At 37.8% G+C, this 14,720-nt stretch overlaps 1 protein-coding gene across 11 annotated transcripts in view; it reads left to right on the plus strand.

The window, feature by feature from the left end:
• Positions 1-1,398: 1,398 nt before the first annotated feature.
• The window catches only part of abi2a (abl-interactor 2a), a 54,999-nt gene continuing 41,677 nt past the window's right edge, over positions 1,399-14,720 (plus strand). For all 11 annotated transcript variants that reach the window (XM_016287271.1, XM_016287273.1, XM_016287278.1 and 8 more), the window contains exon 1: positions 1,399-1,582. In XM_016287271.1, coding sequence (XP_016142757.1) covers positions 1,466-1,582 — 117 coding nt within the window. In that variant the 5' untranslated portion in view covers positions 1,399-1,465. The remainder of the gene's footprint in view (positions 1,583-14,720) is intronic.

Genomic DNA, 14,720 nt, shown 5'->3' on the forward strand with positions numbered 1-14,720 from the left:
TATGACAACACAGGGGGCGCAATTTCCAAAGGAATGTGAGACAGAAAAGTGCATCTTTTCAGCAGATGAAGAGTAATGCATTCCTTCAGCGTATATTATGTGTGATAATTAATTTTGATTAAAGATACATTATTGTTGTCAGGGAGAAGAAAACGAGGAATGAGAGGAAGAAATACATAGTGATAAAGGTTTGTTTATCTGCTCAGCTTAATAAAGGTAGCACTTAACTTTCATTAATAACAGTATCAAACATTGTTATTACATCATATACTGTAATGCTTAGATCGCTGGTTAAATCAACCAAAAAAAGAAAAAAAAAAAGTAAAGAAATATAAATATTGTGGAACTTTTAATTCGTACACGCTACTCGTCAAATGTTTTGATGTTTTTGAAAGAAGTAGGCCTTATGCTTACCAAAGGTGCATTTATTTGATCATTCTTAATATCTCATATTGAGGTATTATTACAATTTAAAATAACTATTTTATATTTATATAGATTTTCAAATCTTAAGAAACTCAAGCAACCTTTCTTGTTTTCAATTCTGAAAAGACAAAATTGCTGCGGAATATTTTTGTAGAAAACTAAGATACACTACCATTCAAAAGTTTGAGGTAAGATTTTATACATTTAGTTTATTAGTTCAAAAATGACTAAATGTATATTTCAATTCGATTCTGTTCTTCTGAACTTTCATCACAGTTTCTACGAAAATATTAAGCAGCAAAAACGGTTCTCAACATTTATAATAATAAGAACTATTAATAACTGAGCACTAATAATAACTGTGCACAATATCAGCATAGTAGATTGATATCTGAAGAATCATGTGACACTGAAGACTGGTGTAATGGTCAGCTTTGCCATCACAGGAATAACTCGCATTACAGCAGAAAACAGTTATTTTAAATTGTAATACTATTTCACACTACTGCTGATATTATTATATTTTTGATCAGTGCAGCCTTACCGCTCTTAAAAATAAAGGTTCTTTATTGGCATTGATGAAGAACCTTTAACATCCATCAGGGAACCTTTCTGTTCCACAAAAGGTTCTTCGTAGTGAAAAAGAAAAGTTGTTTATACTATTTAAATGTTGTTCACACTAAGAAAAAAAGGTTCTTTTAAGAACTGATCACTGAAAAGTTAACCAAAAATGGTTCTTATTGCATCGTTACGAAAACACCCTTTTGGAACCTCATTTTTTAAGAGTGTTGGTATAAGCAAAAGAGACTTCTTTCAAAAACAAACAAAACAAATCTGAATTATTGCAAACCTTTAACCAATAGTGTATATTTTTATATTTAAATGTAGAATATGGTATGGAATAGATGCTAATTATATTATATGATATTATTATATTACTGGTAAACGCCCTTCCTTAGCTTTCCCCAAAACTCTGAAGCCGCTGCACTTCCTGTCGCTGGTTGCGCCGCGCGAGGCGGGCGCGTGGAGGGATGTAAAGATGGCGGAGCTTCAGATGCTGCTGGAGGAGGAAATCCCAGCGGGTCGCAGAGCGTTACTGGACAGCTTCACCAACCTCCAAAGAGTCGCCGAATACTGCGAAAGTAACTACGTACAGGTGAGCGGGCGAAGCGTTGCACATACGCGGTGTTTCTGGAGTTGATGTGTGGAGAAGGAGCTGTTGGTGTCTATGTGGAGGCTGTTGATCATCTGTTGAAGCTGAGCACCAACTACTAAATGCATGCGCGCAACTTATGGTTTTTATAAACCATAAAAGTTTATAGCACTCTTAGGCGAGGCTGTAAACTAAGCGAAGACTACTTTGCGAGAGATGCGCTCAGGTTTGCAGTGAGTGTAGCGCGCCGATAACAGCGATTAAATGATCATCTCGCACTGGGAAACTTTGTTCTGTTTCTCCACGCGAGTAAAACATCTGATAATGCACTTCAAATCAACTCCTCGTTTGTTTTTACACATTTATAGACCGGTGACACTTTCTGTTACTCGTCGTGATCATCGCGAACAAGTGCAGGAGCAATCTGACAGACTGCTGGAGGCTTATTGGAAGTCTTCCATACTGATGGCATGTGTCAGGACAGGTTTATTTCAATCAGATTTTCTTTGAAGTGTAAATCACTTATGAATATGAATATGAATTGTGCTTGAACACTCATGTCAGTCGTGAGCAGGAATTCTTATTTAATATGTATTTGGCACACTCTAGTCATATCTGTATTGGTGAATTAAATGTTAATGTTTATGTACTAAAATTCATGTTTTAGTGCAGTGATGCACACTAGGGTCAGTTTTAGTGGTCTACCATTATAGTTTTTTTTTGATGGATGATGCCAATATTTTAGCAGGGTGACTAATGGTTAATATAAAGCACATATGTTAAATTAAATAGTGTTAAATAGTGCTGTCAAACGATTAATCGCATCGTAAACACATGCATATATATAAGAAAAATAAAATATATAAAATGTATATTATTTATAATATAAATTATACACATAAATAAAAATGTATATATAAATACTTTTAAAATATATATATATATGTATGTGTGTGGATTTATGTACATAATAAATATACACAGTGCACACACATTTTATGTAGACACAAACTTATTATGGATGCAATTAATTGCAATTAATCGTTTGACAGCACTAATTTAAAGATGGTATAACACACTGCAGTTTATATTTAACAATATTTAGTATGTGCACGGGAAATCATATTAAAATAAATATTGTGTAGTACATGCTTACTTTCCAGTCAGTCTGACTGAAATCACCCAGTTTTGATGGGTTTTCATCAGTGTTAACACACCTGCACATTACTGACAAACGTAAAAGCACTCTCTGTCCCATTCCACTGTGCTCTTTATGTGCTGAGCCCATCCCTGAAGCTGTTATATCCTGCGATAGCCAAAAGCAGTTTTGTGATGCTCAGCACTGATGCATGCATGCTCTTGCTTAGCAGTTCATGGCAATGTTTTTTTTAGTGCCAAGGCCACATTTAAAATATTTAGATTACTGGCTTTTAGAACAGAGACGTGAATGAAATGAGACTGCCTACAGTGGTAACTGAACAGAGGTGTGTTTCCCAAAAGCATCAGTTGCCAACTCTGTTTTGCAAGTTACATTGAACTATATTGGTTACGACAGCACTTGTGACCATTGCATTGCGTTATAGGATTGTCTTTGTAAACATAACATGCTGTGGTGTCTTGAATTTGAATGAACAATTTTAGTACACTCACTACACTGTAAAAAATTACCTGTAACTTTCAGGGTTGCCAGCCGGTTACTGTAATATTTACAGCAGTGTTGCTGTAATTTAACTTACAGCATTTCTCTGTATTTCCTGATTGCAGTGAATAACTTTTATTATTTTTATTTTTTTTATACAGTAAACTACTTTAATGTGTGTATGCTGTAATATTAATGAATATTAATGACTAGCAGGTCAATTTTAAATTTAAACTATTCATTAACTGCATAAGCTTTAAACAACATTTAACTGCATAAAGTGTTGTATGATGCATAAATTAATTCACCTGTTATTTAACAAAACAAAAATATGTACACTTCTTAAACAGGACAAAGTTTATTTAATATATAACTTTCAAAATCGCATGAAAGAAATGTCATAAACAGTGTATGTAGTAATATCGGTACTTTGAATTCCAAAATAAATTGGAAATGAAATTCAATAATATTAAATTACTTGAAACATATTACCATGCATCATTTTAAAACCACAAGTTAACCAACATGGTCATAATTAAACTAGAGATGCACCGATCGATCGGCCAGGGATCGGAATCGGCCGATTTTCCTCATGATCGGCCTGGATCGGTGATCGGTCGGTCAGTCTCACTTCTTTCCGATTTCAAGCCGATCCATTTTGTTACCAGCGGCACAGGCAATAACGTCAGCTGCGCATTCTCGCTCTCTTCTCTCCGACGAACCCTTCTTTCTCACACACGTCTCATTCGCTCCAGTTAAATAGTGCTTGTATTGTGCATTATAGTCATTCCCGCAGGTTTCGCGCTTATACCAAACGCGTGCGCACCACCACTGATCTATATTAGTGGAGCACACAATCCGCGCTCAGTCTCAAACAGCTTGTGAGCCACAAATACCAAAATGAGTGGCTAACTGCGCTAAAATGTTCAAATACATAAATTGTCAAAATGCCCGTTTTGGCGAGTATCCAGTTAAACACAGTAACACTGGATGTGTTATTTTACATTTGATTACTTTAATTTCTGTTGTATTTCTTACCTGAATAAAAACTTACGTTTCATAGCTCTCTTTATTCTATTGCATTTATTTGTGCTGTTTTTTTTTTATTTGTTCTTATTTTATTACTGACTTTTTACTTATTTTTTTATGAAAATAAAACTTTGCGTTTGTAGAAAAGTAGATTTTTGTTTGTATATGCCGTCAATTATAGTTCTTAGAAAGAAAATCGAAATCATCAAAAATCGGTATCGGCAGATCACACTAACGAGAAATCGGAATCGGCCAAGAAAATTGCAATCGGTGCATCTCTAAATTAAACATTTCTAAAAACCACAAAGACTGATTAATTTTCACCACTTCATGAGCAGTCCAACATGCCCAAACAACAAGGCCCCAAGTGAGTCCAACAAAACTTCGGATCAAAAAAAGGAGAACAGTTCAGCTCCAGATGCTGTTCCATCCCAGGATGTAAAGGGTGGCTAGAAATATTAAAAAGAAACAAAGAGGACAATATATATGTTACAAAACATAATAATACAGTCAGAAACAGATAGAGGGATGACAGAAAAAGGGATGACGGGTACAGTCAAATAAAAATAGAGAATAATAAAAGAAAAAAAAGATCTTGGGGTTTACAGCAATATGCTGTATTATTAGAAAAACAGCCTGCTGTTGTAAAATATTGCTGTAATTTTTACAGCAATTTGTTACAGTGTAAGCAGCATAAATTTGCCGCCTCCTATTGGTACAGCCTTCAGGTTAGGCCTAATCCAAATATTTCCTGTTCCAAAACCTGATAGGCAGCAAGTCAGTTGAAGTCATTAATTGAAACTGAACCAAACAGTTTGGTTTTCCATTGACTTCAATTGTATGGACAAAACAACACTTATAGTCAATAGAAAAAAAGCTGTGTGGATACCAACATTCTTCAAAATTGTAATGGTTCAATAACGTGAGGGAAAATAAATGATACCAGAATTTTCATTCTTTGGGTGAAATAATCTTAAAGTCATATTGGAAAAGTATATCCATGCCTTCTAAAGATCAGTGTGAAGGAACAGACAACTTCCCATTGTGGAACTGCCTTCTTTGAAACCAATGTTACATTTTGGAACAGTTTGGATTGGGAACGTCCTAGGGGTTCAACGGATCACAAATCTCACAGTTCGGATCATATGGTGGTTTTTGAGCCACTGATCGGATCATTTTTCGGATCAGCTAAAAAATATTTCGATGTAACCTTGCTTTCCATTACTTAAATCTAAGTACTTCTTTGATACAGCCAGTAAAAATAACAAATACACAAATTACAAGCATAGATAAATACAACAGAACAATGTTACAAATAAAATAAGATCAGTAGTATTCAGGTACAGAAATCTAATAATTAAATGTAAAATAACACTGCATAGTGTCCACTGTATAAATTAAATCTAGATTCATCTTTGTCAAATGTGTTTTGTTGTTTGATGAGCATGACAGCAACAGGTATTTACGATTTCAGCAGCACATCCGATTTCATTTTCAGCTGTTCTCATGCATAACTGACTACATTTACCAGTATGATTGTCGAGGTTGGTATTTTGTCAGTTTTTGGTGTATATATATGTTCAAAGGCAAGGAGTGAAGGAGATATGAAAGAGGTTCAGTTCGGTGTTCATGCACAGTCTGAAACGCACCTCTCTTCGTGCGCACACTTCATGTGTGTGCGACTGTGAACAGAAAACAATACACGAGCAACGAATCGAGTTCCCTTTTGCTGGAATGGTTTAAAATTGCTTGTGTGTGTGTGTAAATGCGTATAAATAAATGATAAACTTTCCGTCTATTATGGTTCAATTTTGCAATTTATCCACGGATCACGTTTGTGTCGAACCATGGAGCTTGGTCCGTACTGATCACGGATTAACTACGATACATTCAACCACTAGAACATCCCTATGATGCCTAAAAATGCTGTTCTAATGTAACTCATAGGTTTTGGACCAGAGCTTGAAAGGAAGGATATGAAGGAATAAGGAGTCAGGGTTATGTGCTTGTATAGATCATAAGCTCTGTTAATTAAAGAGATGTCAGATTGTTTGGATTGATTACATCAGTTGCTTATCTTTATCATCCAAATCATATGCTTGCTTTCATTTCCTCAAGCAAGCTTTCCGGGCCTGCATGTCAGATTTGAGTCTGTGAACATCAGCGATTGGCTTTAGTTCTGAAGTGTCAGTGCTTGAATTATAGAGAGAAAGATGGAGATGACAAGCCTGTGGGCAGTTTTTCACGTGTTTAAGGTGTGTGTTTTTGGTGGGCTATTGTATCCATTCCGGGTCATTCCTGCTTGTTTCGATTATCTCTTGCTTAGGAGAGTCCCAGTTGTAATTGGATCCATGTTTGGATGATGTGAAATGAGTGGTCCGCTCTGAATCCTAATGGAATCTTGGAAGGTGGGGACGCCCTTCCAGAATGTTTGTTTTAATGGCAGCCATGGAGATAATGTGACAAGACACTTTTCTTCTGGCTTCGATTCCAAGTTAAGAAGACGTAGAGTTTTACATATTTCCCTGAGGAGATGGTTTGGCAAAAGACAGAATTTATTTATTTGGAGAAACTCATTAGTGTTAGATCTTGATTTATTAGGCTAAAGAGCACAGTGACTCAACAGTACTGTTGCCTCCAAAACTTATTAGATGTTCTGAAGCAGACTGGGTTACTCGCCCATCACTATTCAGTGCATTTCACTGCATTGAAACAATATTGAATTTACAGACCTTGAGAAAGCAACCTTCTTCAGGGTTTCCAAGGGTCCTTAGAAAGTGTCTTAAAGGTCATAAAAAGTTTAAAATATCTGTAATGGTAAAACAAATGTCTTAACTGTCATTGTGAAGAGGTTTTAAAGGGATAGTTCACCGAAGAATGAAAGTTTGCTGTTAATTTACTCACCCTCAGTTTATCCAAGATGCAGATAACTTTTTCTTGAGTAAAACAGTAAAGAAGATTTTTAACTGTAACCGTAGGCCTTGATTCATAAAATACAAGTCAGTGGGTGTTGATGTTAAATTGAGGGCTTGTGAAGCGAAACGATTAGTCTGTGCAAGAAACTGAACATTATTTACAACATTATTACCTGTACTCCATAGCCCCAGGCAACAGCGAAATCCCACTGTTATTCCTTGTTGAGTCTTCCCCAGCCTGTTTAATAATAGTGCTGTGTTCGATACATCGACACAACGATGTATCGTCACAGAGATTTGACGATGCGAGGATCGATACAGCTGTCTCTGTATCGATATTGTGGCACGTGTGCAGCAGTGGACCGCGCTTAATTTGAATACAAGAACACCATTTAAAACGGAGTAGAAAAGTGCAAGGTTTCTTTAAAATAATGAATAGAGCATAATAGTGCTGGGCGGTATACCGGTTCATACCGAATACCGGTGTTTATTTTTGTTATGATATGAATTTTTTAAATACCGCAATACCCGTATGTCGCTTAAACAACGTTCGGAACGCGACACTGTTTGAAAGGGGTCCGTTTTCACTGTTGCACTGTGGTGAGGGAACAGCTGTATGTGTTACTAAGCATGACAGTTCCGAAACTGAAGCTGTAGAACTAATAGAACATGGTCTCATCCACAATATCCACATTGATCGCCACAAATATCCACCACCCCCTGCCATCAGCTCCCGCGTCTCACACACACACGAGCGCGACTTTAGCACTAGATTTAGCAACTTTCAGACCCTTTTAGCGGCATTTTTCCATAGAATATTCATACTGACAAACCTAGCGACTTTTTTGGATAAACCTTAGCTATGGTTCAGTTGGAAGATGTCGCCAGTGCTGTCTGACTTTCCCGGAGAAGTGTCACCTCTCTCGGCGTCTGTTCTGTGCAGTGAGCGGCAGAGAAGCAGCGCATTCAGTTGGCCACACAGCAGCCGACTCGTCAATAAATGAGTACAAAACAGCGTTTCCAAGCACCTGTCGCTTACTGATTGTTTGGAATTATATAAATATGAGCGTAGTTCGTCTGTTAATATCACATGCACTTTTTTTGTTACTCAGACGCAGGCAGTGCGCTGCATGAGACAAAAAAGTAATATAGCCAAAACAACCGCATAGCCGCTCTTTAGTGTAGATGCATGTTGATTTTATCAGACGATGCCGCGATTATAAATGAGAGTGGCTCATGGTTAGCATGTATTAAAAGAGGTCGTGTTTAGTCACTATTTAGTGTGGTATTTTTTGACAATATTCACTCATGACAGTAAAATAGGGCATTCTTAGTCAATATACTGCAGTATTTCCTCTCTCAATCAGTAGAAAATATGGTTAACACCCGGTCATGCATGAAAAAAAAAAATACCGTCATGTACCGTGAAACCGGTATAATTTTGAAAAATACCGTGATATAAATTTTTGGTCATACCGCCCAGCACTAGAGCATAATATATAGGCTACAACAAGGTTTAATCTGGCTGCAGAGGAACACAACCGGGGTTGCCTGATATAAAGAGACGTAATCCCCGAAACAGAGCTTCCCACTTGCGCAATACGGAAATATCTACTAAGTGTGTTACTTAAGGCTGTGCAATTAATTGAAATTAATTTTGATTTCGGCCTCCAATGATTATGAAAATATAATAATCAAGATAAAACGATTATTGCGCCCCGTTCCGCCCCCTTTCCAGCGGTGCGCTTTCATTCCTCCATAAAAGCTCAATTTCACATGCAAATCAGTAAAATCATGTATCGTAACTTTTGCAAATTGGGACCTGCTTGATTTATTGAAGTATATTAGATTTATTTATGTTTCTAAAGCGTGAAAGAGAACTTGTGCTGCTCCTCAGGAGGATTTCTGTGATGCGCTCAGAGACGGAACAGAACACGGACATGTAATGTCATCTTTTAGCTCAAGCACCTTGCCTAGATGGTCAAATACATGCAAAAATGTGTTAAAATGCGCCACTTAGTGATTTATGTGAAGAGATGAGAATGAAAATACATGTGTAACGGTAAATTGGATCCGTGCGGCTCTTAAAGTGACAGCGGGCTATATTCCTGCTGCCGACGACTGTGTGCTTAATATTAATCAAACAACAAAGACAAATTCAAAATCACACTGCTCTTGAGTGAAGGACTTTTGTAGCCTTAATAAGAAACAAAGAAAGTTTAATTCTTACACTGAAGACTATGCTGTTTTATTTTACCTTTGATTATTCATTTCTGTAGTAGGCTGCTAAAGGAACACTCCACTATTTTTGAAAATAGGCTCATTTTCCAATTCCCCTAGAGTTAAACAGTTGAGTTTTACCGTTTTCGAATCCATTCAGCTGATTTCTGGGTCTGGCGGTAGCACTTTTAGCTGTAGCTTAGCATAGATCATTAGGTTCAAGTGTGTGTAAGGATTTGGAAACAAGCAGAGTACGGCTGTTTCTAAAGCATGCAGTGCCATCTGCTGTTCAAAACTAAGCTCAGAATCGACTCAAGAAAGAATCGCGATGCATACGGAAAATCTCAGAATGGATGCTGAATCATTTCTCGATTCGCGATGCATCGATATATTTTCCCAGCCCTACTCTCCACTGTGGATAAACGCGCTTGCTTTCTGAAAACACCAGTTAGCTTGCAGCTTAGTAATGTCCACTTCAATATTCTATTCTCAGAAAAGTGTAATTTATCAAGTGTTCATTTATGAGAGCGAGAGCGAGAGACTGTGTATGTATGAATTACCACCGTTTTGCCGTGTTGCTCTATTAACATTGAAGCTGTGGCTTTAAAGGGTTAGTTCACCCAAAAATGAAAATTCTGTCATTAATTACTCACCCTCGTGTTGTTCCAAACCCGTAAGACCTTCGTTCATCTTCGGAACACAATTTAAGATATTTTTGATGAAATCTGTTAGGGATGCACGATATATCGGCCACCATATCGGTATCGGCCCATATCGGCTCATTTTTTCTGTTATCGGTATCGGCCTGATAAGAAAATTTGGCCGATATCTTAAAGCCGATAAATAATGCATTATTTCCTTCAGTAATCGGTTATCGGTATCGGCCAAAATTTTCATATCGGTGCATCCCTAAAATCTGTTTATCATATACTTGTGGACACTCCTTCACGACAGTATCATGATGCGAGTGTGTGGCGGCGCTGACCCAGATCCGGCGTAATGATGTCATCACGACCGGATCAGGGTCAGCGCCGGCGCCGCCACACGCTCGCGTCATGGTACTGTCATGAACGCAAAAAAGTATTCTCATAGCTTTGTAACTTTACAGTTGAACCACTGATGTCACACAGACTACTTTGTCGATCATCTTGGTACTTTTCTGGACCTTGAACGTGGTAGTTACCTTGCTGTCTATGGGAGGGTCAGAGCGCCCTCAGATTTCATCAAAAATATCTTAAATTGTGTTCCGAAGATGAACGAATGTCTTAGGGGTTTGGAACAACACGAGGGTGAGTAATTAATGACAGAATTTTCATTTTTGGGTGAACTGACCCTTTAATTGCTTTTAAAAAGATAGTGTTACCTGCTCCTTGTTGAGAAAGATAATGTAGCTTTTCAGCAATTAAGCTATTTTATTGATCAAATTGCGGGGCAGCGCTAAAAAGTTTGTCTGAGCACTAAAAAGAATGTCTGTGCGTGCGCAGCGCTACCTAGTGACTACACGTGTGTGCGTGAGGTACAGTGAAGACAGTGCATTAGTTTAGAACTCTTCTAATTTTTATTTTTATTTTTTAAATGTAGAGAGTGTGTTGATTTGTGCAATGATAACCTACCAGCAATGTTAAGATGATTTTGATGTATTAGAATGAGTACATTACAATATAAATTTATTAGAATGAGTACATTATTTTTTATGGGCTTAAAAACAAGATTCAAACAATCAGAATATTGTACTTGGCGGGGAGTGCACAATGTAAACATGAAACACATGCCATTACCTAAATTGTACTGTGGTACAGTTATGGAGGCCCTTCATAATGCAGAGGTCAAGTGCATGTTCTGCCAGTAGTTAGCAATGGCCCTATAATATGCAGTGTTTAATAAACAGCTGTTTTACTAAATTCTGCTGAGGTGAAATTCAGTGCAGTCCCGTATCGTGATACGTATCATATCATGACTTTGCCGGTGATACCTAGCCCTGTTTAATAAAGTATCTTAGATACATTAGTTATTTTGAGATTGTGTATGTTTTTTCTGTATAGTTCTGTAAAATCTTAAATTTAATATTAAAAGCTCTGCAGATACCCTGTTCTTGGTCTCAATAATGATGACAGTCCTAACCATGCAGCCTAAGTACTCTGCTCTTTTCAGTAGATGATGAACTGGCCATTAATGTATCAGTAATAGCCAATAATTGTCAGTGCTATTTTTCTCAGAGTGTTTTGTACAACGTATCATGCTGAGTTCTCAGTCATTCCAGAAGCCTTGTTGAAAAAAACAGCATATGCTGGTTAGGTATGTTTTGACGCTGGGATGCTGGTTTAAACTGGTCCTTTGCTGGTTTATGCTGGTCCTTTGCTGGTTTATGCTGGTCCTTTGCTGGTTTATGCTGGTTCTTTGCTGGTCCTTTGCTGGTTCTTTGCTGGTCCTTTGCTGGTATATGCTGGTCCTTTGCTGGTTTAAGCTGGTCCTTTGCTGGTTTATGCTGGTCCTTTGCTGGTTTATGCTGGTCCTTTGCTGGTTTATGCTGGTCCTTTGCTGGTTTATGCTGGTCCTTTGCTGGTTTAAGCTGGTCCTTTGCTGGTTTAAGCTGGTCCTTTGCTGGTTTAAACTGGTCCTTTGCTGGTTTATGCTGGTCCTTTTGCTGGTTTGACTAGCATAAACCAGCAAAAGGACCAGCAAAGGACCAGCTTAAACCAGCATCCCAGCGTCAAAACATACCTAACCAGCATATGCTGGTTTTTTAAACAGGGAGGAGCCGTAATTAGACCGTAAACACGATGAATGCAGAAATGGTGTCTGTGCCGCATGACAATTGAACATGAATGAAAGACATGTCAAAATGAAGTGTGCTAAAAGTGGTTTTCTGCCCATGCTTGCTCTAGTGGGGGAGGACAAGTTGTAACTGTCTGTAATAAACCCTCAGATTTATTTTCTCAGTGTTTTTGATTGAATTGTTATTATTCACAGAATGGGTTTGTATGTGTTGAACTGCACTGGATGTACTATAACCAGCCAGGATATTATCACAGTTTGTCAAGTCGATGCCAGACTGAATCTTGGAAAAGAATGCCTCTCCTTTTATGGACTGGATGGCAGTTGGTTTCTTTCATCTCCTGGCACTAGGACTCTCTTCTTTGAGGGCAAACTCTGTGACTACTTACTAGAGAAAAAATATTTACTTTGTTCCTCTACTTTTTTCCTTTCTGTGTATTGTGAGTTCTCGGGTGATAAACCAGTCAAAGTAAAGTTCTTTGCCAACAAGATTCCTGACTTATGATTCCTGACTTGTATATAAGTCAGGAATCTTGTTGGCAAAGAACTTTACTTTGACTGGTTTATCACCCGAGAACTCACAATACACAGAAAGGAAAAAAGTAGAGGAACAAAGTAAATATTTTTTCTCTAGTAAGTAGTCACAGAGTTTGCCCTCAAAGAAGAGAGTCCTAGTGCCAGGAGATGAAAGAAACCAACTGCCATCCAGTCCATAAAAGGAGAGGCATTCTTTTCCAAGATTCAGTCTGGCATATATATATACATATATATATATATACATATATAGGGCTGTCAGTTTAACGTGTTAACTTAATTAATTAGTTCTGAAAAAATTACGTGATTAAAATATTTTAACGCAGTTAACGCACTGGCCCCGCGTAGGGATGCAGCGATTAATCGGTTTCACAATTAACCACGCTTTAAAATGTCTTGGTTAATTAATCGTAAAGGCTCCGCTACGCCGAGTGTATCTGTTGCACAGAATGGAACGGTTGCAACTTGCGCAAAACGAAAACAAAGTTACACCAGCTTAAAATACTGTGCTTATCAGAGGCATGAATGCTAGCTACTACACACACTAGATTAACTATGACAGAGGAACCAAACGGCGATCCTTTATTTACCATTTTGGGTACACCAAGGATAACCAGAGTGTCATTTAAATATTGCCGTAAAAACTGCTGCTAAAGAGCGAATACACTGCTTTAAACTATTTTAATCCACGATGTGAAGGCAAGACTGACGCGAAGCTACGGCTCGTTAGCTCATTATTCTGCCCACTTCAGATCAGACAGATTAAATAATGTGGTAAGATCACATTTATTTGAATTAATTAATTATAACATTTAGCTACTTGAATTAATTATTCGATCGAGAGAGAGAGAGAAGTGTGTGTGTGTGTGTGAACCTGTGTCAGCGCGTCACTCTACAAACATGTGAGTTCAATTGTGATATTACCCTCTCCTTGCTAGGGTTGGGTATCGTTTGGGTTTTTTTCGATACCGGTGCCAAATCGATACTTTTAAAACGGTTCCGGTGCCTAAACGGTGCCTGAACCGATACTTATTAAAAAACAAATAAATAAAAATGATGGATTGGCCATTAGAATAGAAATAGAATAGAGAGTGCAAATGTTAGAGGGTCAAGTTTTTTAATAAAAAAAAACAAGCAGATAAAATTAGAAGTAGCATTAGAATAGAGAGTGCTAGAGTTAGAGGGTCAAATGAAGATGAAAGATGTGTTTTCAGTCATTTCTTGAAAATATTAAGGACTCAGCTGCTTGGATTGAGCTGGGCAGGTCATTCCACCAGGAGGGAATAGTTAATGTAGAGGTCCATGAAAGTTTTAACATGGGTAGAATGCAAAATGTTTCATTACAAGCATTTCAGTCAAATGTAATTTATGCAATATTTCAAACCTTTAACCCACTTGGGAAAATCAACCTATGGCAACAGTTAAAAAGTAGCCAAATTCTGTGGAAAAAACGCGGGCTTGGCAACCCTGCATCCAACTACCGAAGTCAGCTTTGACTGATCAGAGGTCGAGAATAAGTAGAGATGACTGACAAGACCATGCTGGAGTATTTGCTGCTCAACAGATCCTGAGCTCATTGACAAATATCTGATCTTGTAAGATGTGCTCCCTTTACACAGAGTGCGTGTGATCGCGAAATCGAAAGTGAAAGTAAACTGAGCAAACGCTCATTCAAAAATATTTAAATACACCGCATCCTGAGAGCGGCTCCCTGATGAGCCAAAATTATACACAATATTAGAATGTTTAAAGGAGTGGACATGAAAATTGCGGGAGCGAAACAGATTGCGGGAGCAGGCGGCAATGGTCAGAGATCCAGCGGGAGTGGGATTAAGAAAACAGCCGAATCATTTTGGGCAATTAAGAAATCCCGGCCGGACGCATTTTTGTAGGTCCAAAAAGAGGACATGTCCGGGGAAAAGAGGACGTATGGTCACCCTAATTTATTGCTAATCTATATATTCTTTTTAAAGTAGCATATGGAAAATATTTTCTGCCTCATTCTGTGACAAGAAGCCTCATCAGATCA

This window comes from Sinocyclocheilus grahami, unplaced genomic scaffold (genome assembly GCF_001515645.1).
Source record: "Sinocyclocheilus grahami isolate Dianchi unplaced genomic scaffold, SAMN03320097.WGS_v1.1 scaffold220.1, whole genome shotgun sequence".
Classification (NCBI taxonomy): Eukaryota; Metazoa; Chordata; class Actinopteri; order Cypriniformes; family Cyprinidae; genus Sinocyclocheilus; species Sinocyclocheilus grahami.